Source organism: Cervus elaphus, chromosome 33, assembly GCF_910594005.1.
Source record: "Cervus elaphus chromosome 33, mCerEla1.1, whole genome shotgun sequence".
In the NCBI taxonomy this organism is placed as follows: Eukaryota; Metazoa; Chordata; class Mammalia; order Artiodactyla; family Cervidae; genus Cervus; species Cervus elaphus.
In genome coordinates, this window is record NC_057847.1 from 30,653,183 (window position 1) to 30,670,613 (window position 17,431).

Below are 17,431 nucleotides of genomic sequence, written 5' to 3' on the forward strand. Positions count from 1 at the left end.
GGACGGAGAAGCCTAGTAGGCTACAGTCCATGGCGTCGCAAAGAATCAGACACGACTGAGCAACTTCACTTTCAATACACCCTAGAAGATGAGTCATATCAGATTCATTCGCCCTAAAAGCAGAAAAAAGTTGTACAGTGCAAGTTGCCCAGGTATTTTTCTAACAGCACATGTAATAATCCATGTTTTGGATGCTGGGAATAAGAAGCAGCTGTGGCCTTTCACCTTTTAAAATTGGTCCACTACCCTGGCATTTTATTTTAAAATATTTAGGGTACTGTGAAAATTAGAAATACCTTGTTTTGATTTTTTCTGATGCTGACTTCATAACAACTTTTTTTCCTTATTGGTTAGATGGGCAAATATATAGTCCATTCCAACAAGCTAACAGAAATATATTTAAAGTTCTCCAAACAGAAACAACAACTACATTAGGTTAAGTTTCCTAACTTAACCAAAGAAGGAAGTCATCTGAAAGTCATGCTGAGGTTAAGGCAGGCTGATAAAGTGGGGGAAAGTACTAGAATAAGAGATAGCAGTGTGTGTTTCACTTCAGATTCAGCCCTTTCATAAACTCACTGTGTGACCTGTAGAATGCCACCTACCCTTTCTGGATTTCTGCTTCCTCAGCTGTGAAATGAAAGAGTTGGACAAGATAGCTTATGATGTCCTTTGCAGTTAGCTCAGTCATATGGATTCTATGTACACTTTTCTATCTTGCATTATGACTAAACATTAAACCATACAGCTCATCCCAAACTGAGTGCTTCTTAGTATCAAAGGAAGAAACCCCCAATACAAATGAATCCAACAAGAACAACATCTAGCTCTCTTTCCATTTTTAAGCCTTTATTACATATAGAAGCAGCTGAAACGGTTACAATCTAAGGAACAACAGTTTTCAAGCAAACATTCTATTGAGAAACTCTCTTACTGCCTTCTACAGAGCTACTGAGAACTAGGGAATGAAAACTACTATCGTTCCATTTGGTTCCATTCGGTCTGTGTAGGGACAGAATGAAGCAGAGCTGTGTCAAAGTGTTTCCTGTTCTGATGACAGATGGCCAGGCTTGCTGAATGAGAGCTTTTAAAAGAGACCACATCCTGCAGATCTAGGGAAAAGGGCAAAAAAGTGCTCCTAGCTCTCACCATCTCTCCTTGCTCACCATCATCGACAGAACCTGACATGAATTTCAAATCATGACCTCAGTTAGCAACTCAATATTCCCATGAAGCCCAGCTCTCCCAAGTCAGCTGAAATTCCATCCAAAGTTATTTCCTCTTCCAAGGTAGTAAAGTTGGAAGTATAAAAGCTCTATAGCCATTTTTTCTCTCTACAGCTCTACAGCCAATTCTTTTCATTTCCCCCCCAGATAAGTAAACTTAAAAACTGGAACAGTAGGGTTCCAAAATAAGCACTTTCCACCACATTTATTTACCCCAGTTGAGAATGTCTTCATACTTAGTGTACAAAGTGAAGTTCATTCTTTTAAATCTATTCAAATGGCCGCTGGGCCCTGTAGTCTTATTAAGTGAAAAATAAGTGCAGTTGCTAAAGGATAAGAGAAGAAGCAAAAAGAATATTTCCTCTAGGAGACTATGATACTGGGAAACAAGCATTATTTATAATAGAATTTGCCACAGGCAGACAATATCTTACAACTCAGACTCGAAAAATAAAAATATAATTTTCATACAAATATTTACATGAGAATTTACAAGTAAGGAATGTCACTTGGCACAATGCCCCACTTTGAAAATAAAAATGTGCTAAATAAAGATAACACTGATACCACTTTAAAGGATAACACCATAAAATATTTTTAAAAATAAGTTTCCATCTTCTGCCAACTCACTATTGTATGACTGTGAGACTTGAAGTTAAGCAGCCTAACTGGTTACTGCTATTATATGTCTTCATGAGACAAAGTTAAGCAGCCTAACTTGTTAGTGCTATTAAGCAATCAAATAATGAAGAAAAAGACTATGACAGCCTCAAAGAATTGTTTTCATAGGTAACAGTGCCTTGGTTTCTGAAGAACAGCAAAGCACAGTCTAGGGAAGGAATGGAATTTTCCACTGGCACTTGGTGTCACCTTGTTGGTAGCTTTGCAAGACACTAAATTCTAATTTCTACTGGCAAAGGCTATGGTAATAACACACAATGCCACAATTGACCTTTTTCAGTTGTGTGATTGTGGTAACTCTAACTTCTTTTTAAGCCTCAGATGAATTTTATAAGTTCCTAAAGCCTATGGGTAGCAGATAACCAACTAGAGTGGTCCGAGAACTTAGCAATATCTATCCGTGGAAAAACAAATTATTTTCAAAACTATTTTCTACATATGCCTAAAAGTTATTTACTATAAAGAATAAATCACCAATATTTTTATAAACCAAAGAAAACGCACAAATAACTCGTAGCAAGTCTGTTACGACTGTTTAAAATACTACTTCTGTCACAACATAAAACATGAGATATAGACTTACAGTTACATGAGAATTATATAAAATAATTTGACAGATCCTACCTTTTTCAGGAACCGGATTCCATAGGTAAATATATAAAGGCCATACGAAAATTTCCACCTGTGGAAAGTTTAAAAAGCATTCTATGATACTCAGTTTAAATATTTCATAGCACATTCTGAAATGAGTGAAAAAATTCCATTAAATGAACCCCCCCCACACACACACAGCTTTGCCCCAACTAAACATAATTAGTGACTTCAATGCAGGCTAAACATGTACACTTACCATGAGTGGCATACAGTAAATATTTTAAATATTAATAATTATATTTGTAACCACTTTTCTTTCATTCAGTTATTATGTTTGCCCATTCACTCATCTTTTCTTCTTCCAGCATGTGAATTTCCTCTAGTTCATGGTTCATGAATGGATAGATTTGAACAATATGAAGGTATATAAGATAGTTTTGAATTCTTTGCCTGCTTCAGAGATTAAGTAAATGACTTAAATGATGTTCATTTTTTTTTTAAACTTTAGTATTTTTAAAGTAGGTAACATTTTTTCCCTTCATCTTTCAACAAGTTTTTATTGGCATCTTTCTGGATATCACTAAAGGAACCTATCTGGAATCCAAACCATCCATCTGATGTACAACTGTTAGCAACAACCTTATACTATCCCAAGCTCTGTCAAGCTGTTAGATGGTCACTTTTTTAATGAGGAAAATCTTTAAGTTCTCTTTCAATGTTAAATGAATTGAATGTTTACCTCTTTCAAAGACTTTACATAAATACCGAGACTTTATGTAACATATATAGCGTGTGTGTGCATATATATAATATATGGTTACTGCAAAAAACCTCTTAACCTGGTACTCAATTACCAATTTCATTTTATTTTTCTGAGTGTAAATAGTTGTGCCTTTAAAACCTGGTTGATCAGATCTGAAAGAGACACGTGTACCCCAATGTTCATCGCAGCACTGTTTATAATAGCCAGGATGTGGAAGCAACCTAGATGCCCATCAGCAGACGAATCGATAAGGAAGCTGTGGTACATATACACCATGGAATATTACTCAGCCACTAAAAAGAATTCATTTGAATCAGTTCTAATGAGATGGATGAAACTGGAGCCCATTATACAGAGTGAAGTAAGCCAGAAAGATAAACACCAATACAGTATACTAATGCATATATATGGAATTTAGAAAGATGGTAATGATAACCCTATATGCAAGACAGAAAAAGAGACACAGATGTATAGAACAGACTTTTGGACTCTATGGGAGAAGGCGAGGGTGGGATGATCTGAGAGAACAGCATCAAAACATGTATATTATCAAGTGTGAAACAGATTGCCAGTCCAGGTTGGATGCATGAGACAGGTGCTCAGGGCTGGTGCACTGGGAAGACCCAGAGGGATGGGATGGGGAGGGAGGTGGGAGGGGGGTTCAGGATGGGGAACACATGTAAATCCATGGCTGATTCATTTCAATGTATGGCAAAAACCACTACAATATTGTAAAGTAATTAGCCTCCAACTAATAAAAATAATTGGGAAAAAATAAAACAAAATAAAAACTGGTTGATGTCACAAAACAGAATTCCTGCGATCATGCTGCTCATGGTATCTTGGGTTACAAGTTGTAAGTGAACACAAAGGAGAAAGTGATTAGTCAACTTTGCCATGAGATAATTTGCTTTCTGTGTTTGCAAGCCATGTAAAAATCTCAAATAAGAATTTTTTTTTTTTTTGCTCTTTGAGTCTGATTTATTTTTAGTTGAAGTATAGTTGACTTACAATGTCATGTTAATTTCAGATGTACAGCACAGTGATACATTAGTTATACATTATATATACATATTGTTTTTGTTGTTTACTAGCTAACTCATGTCCGACTCTTTTGCGACTGCCATGAACTATAGACCATAATTATATATATGGTCTACAGTATAGTATATATATGGTCAACAGTATGGTCTATATATATATATATATATGTATATATATATATATTCTTTTTCAGATTAATTTCCCTTACAGGTTATTAAAACATATTGAGTAGAGTTCCCTGTGCTATGCAGTAGGTCCTTGTTGTTTATCTATCTTATTTATAGTAGTGTGTATATGTTAATTCCATTCTAATTTATCCCTTTCCCCTTCCCTTCTGATAAACCATAACAAGTAAGATTTTTTTGTAAAGGTTATTTGAGGAGATGATTCAGGTTACAAAGCTCTTTTGAGGTAAGAAGAAAAGAACAATAATAGGGAGCTCAGAGAGCTGAGTAAGACTCAATGGTAGACACAAATGTCCCTGAGTTTCATTCCTGGACTGACCAACTCTTCAAACATCCTGGAATTCAAGTCAGAAGTAACCTTTAGAGAAGAGCTTTAAACTTTAGGATTGAAAATCATCAACTAATAATCCATAAAACCTGAATTCAGACAGGAACAAAAAGCAATGATTCTAAAACTTCTTACAAAAGCCCTCTTCTAAGTAAAGTCAGTTTACTTACTGCAGTGTCAAAGTCAAGGCCTTAATTTTAACCCCATCTCCATTACCCATTTTTTTGGTGGCTGTGGGTGAGAGTATCTGTGTGTTTCTTTCTGTTAGGATGCATAAATTCTAAATCAGAAGTAAAGATCAGGTATGGCTCTAAGGGTGTGTAACGCATGCTGTTATACAGAGTATGATGCTAGGTTTAATGTTTTGCTGTTACTGTCTTGAAATTCTTAATAGTTGTTGAACAAGGAGCACCATATTTTATTGTTCATTGGTCCCTAAAATTATAGCGCTGATTCTGGTCAAGATTCATAGATTCTCTTAACTTTGATCAAACCTATTGATATCTCTTGACCTCAATTCCATCTCTATAATGGGAGAGCGGTTTATATTATACTGTTTTTGATATTTACACTGTTTTGATATACTGATGTCCTAAGGATTTGATGGAAAAAGTAATTTCCACTTCTCTCTAGTTCCTCTGACTCATGATTGTATTAAACCAGCCTAATTCATGCATTTGCAAGTTACTTTTTGGTCCCTGAAGACAAATGAATTCACAACTCCTAGACTAAATGATTTTTAACAGCTGTTTCAGCTCTAGAACACTTGTTGTTCAGTCATCAAGTCAAGCCCAACTCTTTGTGACCCAGTGGACTGCAGCATGCCAGGCTTTCCTGTCCCTCACCATCTCCTGGAGCTGCCCAAGTTCATGCCCATTGCATCGGTGATGTCATTCTACCATCTCATCCTCTGTTGCCCTATTCTTTGCCCTCTTCGCCTCCCCTTCACTGCCTTGTCACGTCAAAGGGACTTGCATAACTCAATGAAGCTATGAGTCATGCCATGCAGGGGCACCCAAGATGGATGAATCATAGTGGAGAGTTCTGACAAAACATGATCCGCTGGAGGAAGGAACAGCAAACTCCCAGTAAACTTGCCGTGAGAACCCCATGAACTGTATAAGATACTTAGATCAGGCAGTTTTTACGGATAACAAAAAAAGTTTATGAAAGTCATTGGAACCCCTATAATCACTCATGTAACTACATTTTCTTTCATAAAATGACCCAGTTTTCATAAGACGTAGCTTGTATTATAGGAACATGAATGCCTCCATCATTTGAATAACAATTTGTGATGAATATCTATAAGGCAGAGTTTATTTTCACCAAATATCTATAGAAGTAATATTTTCAAGGATTTTTCCACATTCAGGAAGTCCTTTGTTTTATTTTTATAGTTTCATGTAAGTTACAGTTTTAAATGGTGCCTAGCTACCAGCCATTGACACAACCCCTCTCAACCTCCCACTAAAATATCTATTAAAAAGAAAGGTAAATAAAGGTGCACGCAACCACAAAAAGGAAAACATGACCTTGTACCTATTGCAGGAATCAAAGAATTTACAGAAGAAAAAAAAAGAATAAGAATAAAATTAGAAATAAAAATGTAATTAGAGGCAACAAGAAACAAGCTATTGGTCTTAAAGGAAGTAGGAAAATCTGAGTATATCTTCCTGTCTCCACTTTTTACATCTTGCACAGAAATGCAAAAATCTGCATCACTCAGAAACCTAGACAGCCCTCTGTCATGAATGAAACTTTTAAGGCAGGAGGAGAATACCCCCACTCTGTCAATTCATGACTGTTCAAAAGATGAGTAAGAAAAAAGGAAGTACTTAGCACCCCGGGAATTCCAATTAGAGAGAAGGTGACTTAAGGGCAAAATGATTCATGGTGGTGTTGCGTTCTGGAGGTTGGAGTTCTTACAACCCATATAAGTGACAGAGAACAAGATATAGAGATAGCTGCTCTATGTGAAATTCTTCTGGTCCACTGAAAGTAGACCAAGGCCTATAGTCATCAACCTGCTACAAGGTCAGAGATCTAAAAGAGGACTTTTACCAGCAAAAAAGAGAACAGAGAGTGGGGTAAAAGTCAATCTATACATCTCTGCGAGCAGGTCTAGATGGATATTTCCAAATTCAGGAATGAAAAAAATCTAAATGTCAATACAGATCTACTAAGAAGTATTGCATAAATACGGAAAGAAAAGAGCATGCTAGGGATCCAAAGAAAGAACCATCTCCTAAAGTTAACTCCCTGGAGGAATCAGATGTCATTTTTAGAAAAGCATTTGGTGTTGTTAGATATGTCTCCTAAAATCAGAAAAAGAAAGCCACAAATTAGTAAAAGACTACTGGATAAGATAAAAAGAGATTATAAGTGAAACAAAAAAGCAATATAAGGATTCTAAAAATGAAGTGAAGGAATATTATCCACATGAGGGGGAAGGGAAGAAAAAATGTACACATGTCCTGCTAAAAATCAATGATGTAGAAGATAAACCATCTCCATAGGGCTGGAGAAAAGAACCAATAGATGAAAGAACACCTAAGATCCAGAGAATCAGAAAAATCAAGTCTAATTATAGCTGCTTCTGAGAAAACTCAAGTGAAGGCTTTAAACAGAAGGAATAACCAAAGATACAACTGGGAAAAAAAACTGACTGAAAAGAATAAGGTCAAAATTGTATTCTGAACAATATCAATTCAAAGCCACATCCTGACAAATTTTGAATCCTTGGGTTAAAAAAAAATCCTTCAATATCCATGCACAAAAACAAAAAAATCAATATACAAATCAATTGAAAATGCCAGGACATGGAAGCAACCTAGATGCCCATCAGCAGACGAACGGATAAGGAAGTTGTGGTACATATACACCATGGAATATTACTCAGCCACTAAAAAGAATTCATTTGAACCAGTTCTAATGAGATGGATGAAACTGGAGCCCATTATACAGAGTGAAGTAAGCCAGAAAGATAAAGAACATTACAGCATACTAACACATATATATGGAATTTAGAAAGATGGTAATGATAACCCTATATGCAAAACAGAAAAAGAGACACAGATGTACTGAACAGACTTTTGGACTCTATGGGAGAAGGTGAGGGTGGGATGTTTCGAGAGAAGAGCATGTATATTATCTAAAGTGAAACAGATCACCAGCCCAGGTGGGATGCATGAGACAAGTGCTTGGGCCTGGTGCACTGGGAAGACCCGGAGGAATCGAGTGGAGAGGGAGGTGGGAGGGGGGAGAGGGAGGAGGGAGGGGGGATCAGGATGGGGAATACATGTAACTCCATGGCTGATTCATGTCAATGAATGACAAAACCCACTGCAATGTTGTGAAGTAAATGAAAAAAAAAAAAAGAAAAAAAGAAAATATGTCACCATCAAAGGAAGAAATATCCAGTGGTCTTAACTTTTCCTTTGCATCACTAAATTTATAGAAAAGAGAGAACACTCCATCAAAGAAAGCTACTGCCAACCAAATTGCTTTCATTTGTTAAAAAGAAAAATATGTAAAACATTCTCAGATAATCAAAAGCTCTGAAAATACATTACTCTTTAACCATTACTAAACAAATTACTTTGGTCAATCCCAACCCACGGAAATACAAACAAAAGTTAAGAATTCAAAAAGACTGATTTTAGAATAAAAGGAATATTGTTAACAACATAAATAATTGTTGTAAATTTCATGGGGCAATTTGAGCAAATAATGTCCAATTAAACACTACTGTTCTTAAGGGGCAATTTAGTACAAAATATTTAAAAACAATAATCAAAGGATGAATTCTCAGATTATATTCCTGGAAGGAGGGACTGGAGAAGGGAAGCATTAAATTTATTCTAATACAGAGAAATTTCAAGACACTGTGGTCATGGTAAGAGAAATATAGTTGAATTCATGTCAATGTATGGCAAAATCAATAGAATATTGTAAAGTAATTAGCCTCCAATTAAAATAAATACATTTATATTATTAAAAAAAAGAATGTTTCTTTAAAAACTTAGAGGATGTCTGGTTGAAGATGGCAATGTGGGTGCATGAATTTACCTATGTGCCTTTATGAATGCAGCACTAAACAGGCAGAAGAGGAATTTTGTTAAGGAAAGAATAAACTTAAAAGGACACAGACGACAGGGTTGAGGATAACCACCCCACAGTGGAGCCTGTTGTCAGAACCAAGGGCTGGCTGGATCCTAAGCTGTGGTTGGAGGATGCTCTGAATCACCAGAGAATCCCAGAAAGATTCCAGATGAGAAAGCAACTCTGCAAGGGAGGAACCTCTATTGGACAGAGAGGCCTCAGGACTAGCTTGCCCAAGTCCAGACTGTTGCTAAGTGGCAAAACCAGGACACAAACCTAGTGCAACACTGACTCGAAAGCCTCCTCTCAAATTCCACAGAATTAGCATGCATTTCTCTGCCTAGATGTGTTCCACACTACAGTTGTTTGGACATGGAAACCTTTTGTAGCCATCAGGCCCGAAAATGAGAATGAAAAATGTGGCCAGTAAAAACTACCACCCACAGAACCTGCTTTATTGTCCTTATACAATAAGGCTGAAAGGGTTCTTTGTCAAAATAAGACTCATAAAACGTGCCATAAAAGCAGAGAATCAGAGTGTTGAGGTCTTGTGTTTTACTGCCAGGTCACTCACGTGGCACCGGGGTTGATCGAGGAGGCAGATGCAGGGACAGACATCCAGAAGCAGGTCCCTGAGCTCAACTCAGCACACCAACCTCGTGAAAGGAGAACAGCCCATGGGGCCAATTTCTTTACAACATTTCTGGAGTACCTGCTCTGGGTTAACAGCTGTTCTGAGCCCTTTACAAGCAGAAAGTCATTCAGTGAAAACTATTTCACACCACAAAGTAGGGACTATTAACATCATCCCTAATTTTCCTTCCAATGAGGAAACAAGCCCAGAGAGGTTCACTGACTTGCCAAAGGTCACACAGCTAGTAAGGGGGAACACAGGACTGCAAACCAGGCAGCATGATTTCAACATCCCAGCTCTTAACTGTTAGGCTCTGCTGCCTCTTCTTGACGTTATACACCTGAAAACTGAAGACAATGTATTCAGCCGAAATGGTATTTCCAACCAAGGGGCCATTCATAGACACCACATGATGAGAACAGTCTCTGTCCTGATGAACAGAAACTAGCTGCTTGCAAAACTGGAAGTAGGGAAGGCTGCACTGGGGATTCTTCTCAATACCAGGGCACTTAAACAATACTGAGTGTGTTCCCTAAAGTCACCAGTAATATCCCAGGACCCTTCTCCGTCTCAGCCACTCATCTTGTCCATGTACTGCAACATTATCCCTCCTTTGAGATTTATGTCAAATGCTAGCTATTCCATGAAGCCACCTTTTCTGAGCACTGCAACAATGAAAGCATTAAATTCTCTGATGGTGTGTGTCTTACCTCCTCATCTTTGATTACAGCCACAAACCTCTGACTTGCTTGTGAGCTCCAAGTAGGCATGACTGAAGATTATTTATCTTTGTGTTTCTGACAGCAGAGTGTTTGGCAAGAAATAGTTCCTAAATTGACATCTGAATTTTTATTAATGGTATGAGCACTCACTCCCTTTAACTTCTCTACTTATAGGTTTATTTTAATCAAAATAGTCTTTAATCAAATAATTTTATCAACTATTTCCAGAAACTGTGCAAAATATGAGTAAGAAAGGGGAAAGACATGCCAAATGCTTCTAATGCAGTTTTTTTACATGACCAGTATAGAAGAAATTTGGAATCAAAGAAAATCAACTCTGGAATGGTCTAAACAATAATTAAAAAATACTGTTACTGAATGAAAAACTAGGATGCCTTATTAGAACACATATTAGCATGTAGTTCCTTTGATTCTGATAGAATTTATCCATTTGAGACATTTCACATTTTCACTGTTTCATCATTTAAGGTTAAAAAAAAAACTGCTTACCAAATATATGAATAAAGTGAAGTAGGGCTTACATCTTTTTTTCATGAAATTTAATATAAATTTCATATTAAACTTCATATATCTTGCAAATTATTACAAATGAAGTGAGACTACTATTGTTGTTCGATTGCTAAGTCATGTCTGCCTCTTTGTGATCCCAAGGACTGCAGCATGCCAGGCTCCTCTGTCCTCCACTATCGCTCAGAATTTGCTCAAATTCATGTCCATTGAGTTAGTGGTGCTATCTAACAACCTCATCCTCTGCTACTCACTACTTCTTTTGCTTTCAATCCTTCCAAGCATTAGGGTCTTTTCCAATGAGTCAGTTCTTTGCATCGGGTGACCAAAGTATTAGAGCTTCAACTTCAGTATCAGTCCTTCTAATGAATACTCAGGATTGATTTCCTTTAGGATTAGCTGGTTTGATCTGCTTGCAGTCCAAGGGACTCTCAAGCGTCTTCTCCAGCACCACAATTCCAACACATCAGTTCTTCAGCACTCAGCCTTCTCTATGGACCAACTCTCATATCCATACATGACTACTGGAAAAACCACAGCTGTGACTGTATGGACCTTCGCCAGCACAGTGATGTCTCTGTTTTTAAATATGCTGTTTAGGTTTGTCATAGGTTTTCTTTCCAAGGAGCAAGTGTCTTTAAATTTCATGGCTGCAGTCACTATCCTCAGTGATTTTGGAGCCCAAGAAAAGAAAATCTATCACTGCTTCTACTTCTTCATAGTGAAACTATGGAGTTCGATAAATGAAAAAATATTCTGAAATTAGTTAGTAAAGACTTTGTACACCAATACAGTTGTCTGTCGGTATCCATGGGGAATTGATACGAAATAACAGTGTCAAATATCAAAATCCAAGGACGCTAAAGCCCCTTATATAAAATGGTATACTGTTTGCCTGCAAACTATACACATTCTCCTGTACACTTTGAATCATTTCTAGAATACCTAATACAATCTAAATGTTATGTAAATAGCTGCTGCTGCTGCTGCTAAGTCACTTCAGTCGTGTTCGACTCTGTGCGACCCCATAGACGGCAGCCCACCAGGCTGCTAAGTGAAGTGAAGTGAAGTTGCTCAGTCGTGTCCGACTCTGTGCGACCCCACGGACTGCAGCCCACCAGGCTTCTCTGTCCATGGGATTCTCCAGGCAAGAATACTGGAATGGGCTGCCATTTCCTTCTCTAACCACCAGGCTGCTAGTATGTGGCAAATTCAAATTTTGCATTTTGAAACTTTCTGGGCTCATTTTTCCCAAATATTTTCAAACCATGGTTGGTTGAAATTTGTGGAAATGGAACCCACAGACACAGAAAGCCAACTGTACTTTACATAAATCTATCCTTTCACCTCCCAAGGATCAAACCTGGGTCCCCCACATTGCAGGCAGATTCTTTATCATCTGAGCCACCGGGCAGCCCCACAAAGAAGGTTAAATTCCTGTTTTTTTACTGAAAACCTCAAAGCTTATGACTTTCATAAGGTATGAACAAAGCTACAGTATAAACATGGTATACTCATATTTCATCATTTCTCCAGTCAAGTACATCAGGACTTTAAAAAATCCTTCAAAAAGGTTTCTATGTATCAGATACACTCACTTCCACAAAGTTTTGAAGTGAAGGTAACTGTGGCTTCAAACTTAATAGCCATCTTAATCATCATCTTTATGAAGTGAACAGTACTTCTATTTACTAGGTGTTCCTTGAGGATCAACTAAGTATTTTTATGTTAGTAGTAGCTGCATTCCTTGAGCACTCACTTTATGCCTGGTACCATCATAGACTTTTCTATGTACTAACTTATTCTCATCTTATGAGAACCCTATGGGGTAGACGCTATCACTCCGATCCTACGGACATGGAGAAATAATTTAGGTCACTTGCCTAAAAGAACAGTTAGCAAGTAATGAATTTGGGGATTCAAACCCAGGCAATCTGATTCCAGGAACCACACTCCTTTCTACTACATACTGCCTCTTTATTTTAACATAAAAGTTAAAATAGAAGTTATATTTTTTATTGCAAAGTACATTACTCTATAGCTTTTTCTCCAAACATATTAAGCAAAATCAGTGGAATTACTCTGACAGCTACGGCCTCCGCTTTCAAGCTCCTTTTCAATGCTAAGGCAGGAGGGCAAATAAAACTCTCTGTTGTCTTCTCTTCCTCTCTCCACGAATGTTAAGCATACACTCGAAATGAGATGACTTGGCAAGAGCCCTGGTTAAGCGTCAGTGTCATGAATGTGTGATGCTTACCCTCGTAGGACAACAGCTTACTGAGGGCAAAGATTTGGTCTTATAGGTATTTGAGTGCAACACTGGTATATTTCTGTGTACATAAATCAAAGTTATCCATCTCCCAATTTTTATGTTTGAACACAAGCTTTTCTTTTTTATTATTTTTAGTTAACTAATTTATTTATTGCAGGCTAATAGCTTTACAATATTGTAGTGGTTTTTGCCATACTTTGACACAAATCAGCCATGGGTGTACATGTGTCCCCCATCCTGAATCCCCCACCCATCTCCCTGCCCATCCCATCCCTCAGGGTTGTCGCAGTGCACCAGCCCTGAGCGCCCTGTCTCATGTATCGAACCTGGACTGGAATCTATTTCACATATGGTAATATACACGTTTCAATGCAATTCTCTCAAATCATTCCACCCTTGCCCTCTCCCACAGAGTCGAAAAGTCTATTCTTTATATCTGTGTCTCTTTTGCTGTCTCGCATATAGGGTCATTGTTACCATCTTTCTAAATTCCATATATATGAGTTAATATACTGTATTGGTGTTTTCCTTTCTGATTTAACTCACTCTGTATAATAGGCTCCAGTTTCATCCACCTCATTAGAAATGATTCAAATGTATTCATTTTTAATAGCTGAGTATTTAATATACAATATTATTTATTACACAATATTTAATACACAATACACAATATTCCATTGTGTATATGTACCACAGCTTGCTTATCCATTCATTTGCTGATGGACATCTAGGTTGCTTTCATGTCCTAGCTATGGTAAACAGTGCTACAATGAACATTGGGGTACATGTGTCTTTTTCAATTCTGGTTTCCTCAATATATATGCCCAGCAGTGGGATTGCTGGGTCATATGGAAGTTCTATTTCCAGTTTTTTAAGGAATCTCCACCCTGTTCTCCATAGTAGCTGTACTAGTTTGCATTCCCACCAACAGAGTAAGAGGGTTCCCTTTTCTCCACACCCTCTCTAGCATTTATTGTTTGTAGACTTTTTGATGGCAGCCGTTCTGACTGGCGTGAGATGGTACCTCATTGTGGTTTTGATTTGCATTTCTCTGATAATGAGTGATGTTGAGCATCTTTTCATGTGAACACAAGCTTTTCTTTTTTTTTAAATTTTTTTCTTTTCAATTTATTTTTATTAGTTGGAGGCTAATTACTTTACAATATTGTAGTGGTTTTTGTCATACATTGACATGAATCAGCCATGGATTTACATGTATAACCCATCCCGATCCCCCCTCCCGAACACAAGCTTTTCTTAACAGCCTTGCTCTATGGAATAGCCTTGTTTTTTCACCAGCGAAGGTAGTGATCCCAGGGGGTCCATCCACACCCTTTTCTACCAATGAAATCAGGTTCAGAGAAATGTGTAACTTCCCTATGTTCCCAGATAACTTGGTGAAAGAAAACAGGGCTCCTCATTTTTCACACCAGGTCTCCTTTGTCTACATCTTAAAGCCCCATAGCCTTAAGGTCTAGACTAGAAACAGATAATGACACCCTCAGTTCAGAAAATACTCAATGGACACCTGATACACTGCCAATTCTCTCAGGAGGCATGTAATGTCCATTAGTGCACAGACATCAAATTTCACAAATTAAGCCAACATTAATTTTTTTTTTTTTTAACAGAGCCACGGGTGCCAGACTTCTGATCATCTGGGTAGTTGGTGGGTTGGCTGGATTTTTGGTTTGTAGAACAAAATTAGGTCCTTCAATTATGTTTTGCATTCAGTAAGTCTAACAAAGCCATCAGACATCACTGAATCATGTTAATGATGCAGACACATATTTCTTTCTTGTTCCACAGGTTTTTAGCCAAAATACCTCCCCTCAAAGATTAGACATGGGTTTGACCCCTGAGTTGGGAAAGATCCCCTGGACTAGGAAATGGCAACTCACTCCAGTATTCTTGCCAGGAGAATCCCAGGGACACAGGAGCCTGGCGCGCTACAATTCGTAGCGTCACAATGAGTCGGACACGACTGAAGTGACTTAGCATTCAAAGATCAGTTTTAGAATTCAGCATTTTGAAGTGAAGACAGATTTCAAGTCTTAGTTAAACAATTGATAGGTTTCATCTGAAGAAATTTTTAAACAGAGATAACAATTTTTAAGTCTGTATTCTCCATTTCAAATTGTTACTGGGACACTAATTTTATTAATTGAAGACAACAGAGACGACCATTAGCTAGGAAGAAAGTAAACTAACTTTAGCTTGAAAATTTCCATAAATTTAAAGAATGAAACAAAGGTGAGATTAAAGATTCTTTTCTTGGAAACTCTGATATACAATCTAAATTCCCAAGATAGCCTTCAAACTTTAATCAGTTTAGGAATCCAAAGAAATAGTCTAGCAAGGAGAAAAGATATGACTCAGCCTGGTTCCAAATAGGAAAAGGAGTACGTCAAGGCTGTATATTGTCACCCTGCTTATTTAACTTATATGCAGAGTACATCATGAGAAACGCTGGGCTGGAAGAAGCACAAGCTGGAATCAAGACTGCTGAGAGAAATATCAATAACCTCAGAGATGCAGATGACACCACCCTTATGGCAGAAAGTGAAGAGAAACTAACATGCCTCTTGATGAAAGTGAAAGAGGAGAGTGAAAAGGTTGGCTTAAAGCTTAACATTCAGAAAACTAAGATCATGGCATCTGGACCCATCACTTCATGGGAAATAGATGGGAAGACAGTGGAAACAGTGTCAGACTTTATTTTTTTGGGCTCCAAAATCACTGCAGATGGTGATTGCAGCCATGAAATTAAAAGACGATTACTCCTTGGAAGGAAAGTTATGACCAACCTAGACAGCATTAAAAAGCAGAGACATTACATTGCCAACAAAGGTCTGTCTAGTCAAGGCTATGGTTTTTCCAGTGGTCATGGATGGATGTGAGAGTTGGACTGTGAAGAAAGCTGAGCACCGAAGAATTGATGCTTTTGAACTGTGGTGTTGGAGAAGATTCTTGAGAGTCCCTTGGACTGCAAGGAGATCCAACCAGTCCATCCTAAAGGAGATCAGTCCTGGGTGTTCATTGGAAGGACTGATGCTGAAGCTGAAACTCTAATACTTTCGCCACCTCATGCAAAGAGTTGACTCATTGGAAAAGACCCTGATGCTGGGAGGGATTGGGGGCAGGAGGAGAAGGGGACGACAGAGGATGAGATGGCTGGATGGCATCACCGACTCAATGGACATGGGTTTGAGTAAACTCCGGGAGTTAGTGATGGACAGGGAAGCCTGGCATGATGCAACTCATGGGGTCACAAAGAGTCAGACATGACTGAGCAACTGAACTGAACTGAACTGATGGACCAATTATGCAGACCTGAGTTTCTCCTCAAAGCAAACATCTCCTGAAATTATTTCTATGTCCATCAATAAGTAATCTGTTGACTCCAAGCAGTTTTCCTCATTTGTTGAAGGCTCAGCTGTTTCTCTGTTTGAGAAGCAACAGACTTATCAACGCAGTCACTGAGGCTGGAGGTAAGTCAAACCTATTCACTTCATTCTCAGGGTCAGTGTGAAGTTATTCTGAGCCAGCACTGTCTTCATTAAATCATTGATTCAAAAAACAGGTTAGGCACTTCTGTAACATGCAAAATAATGTTATATATTTCATGAATATATATCCTCATATACATATATACACATATATGTAGCATAAAAATAAAGAAGGAAATATAAACACCAAATTGAGGATAGAGATTGACTCTGGAGGGTAGAGCAGAACATAGAAGGGGTCTACAGAGAGCTTCAGCTGCTTCTGTGATATTTTAATCCTTTAAAACAAGACTGGAGAGAGCTCAGAGGGTCTTTGTTATATTAGTCTCTGTATTTAAGAATACTTCATTATAAAAAAAAGATACTGTGAATAAGAATTATGTTCAGCAAAGCATATTACAGTAAATGATTATGTCTTTTCCTTTTCTCACACCTAGAAACTATGAATGGCTTGTTCATTATATACCATCAGTCCAAGCATCATTTTCTAAGCATCATAACTAGTTTCACTTTTTTCCTGTCATTTATATTCATGCTTTGAGGGCTAAAATTACTATTGGAAAAGTTTCAGGTATTGTCTACATTTTATACTGACTTCTAAATCTACTGTGATTCATTTCTTAGATTTAACTATTTTGATTTGGATATTGGGTTTTTTTATGCTTTGTTTGTAAATTCTAACAGCAGTCAAATTTTACTGATTCTCTCTTCAGTTCTCTATTGGGGTCCATTCTTTTCTTTCCAGGTTGATTTCTCTTGTCAAGTTCCCAGCAAGGTTGAACTCAGCATCTCTGGCCTTTGGCCCCTCCCATGAGTCTTTCCAACATCAGTCCCAGACTCC

General features: G+C 37.7%; 1 protein-coding gene across 3 annotated transcripts in view; it reads right to left on the reverse strand.

Moving 5' to 3' along the window:
- Positions 1–17,431, reverse strand: part of CERS6 (ceramide synthase 6) — a 332,610-nt gene that overhangs the window by 135,341 nt on the left and 179,838 nt on the right. For all 3 annotated transcript variants that reach the window (XM_043894488.1, XM_043894490.1, XM_043894489.1), the window contains exon 4: positions 2,532–2,589. In XM_043894488.1, the coding sequence (XP_043750423.1) occupies positions 2,532–2,589 (58 nt within the window). The remainder of the gene's footprint in view (positions 1–2,531; positions 2,590–17,431) is intronic.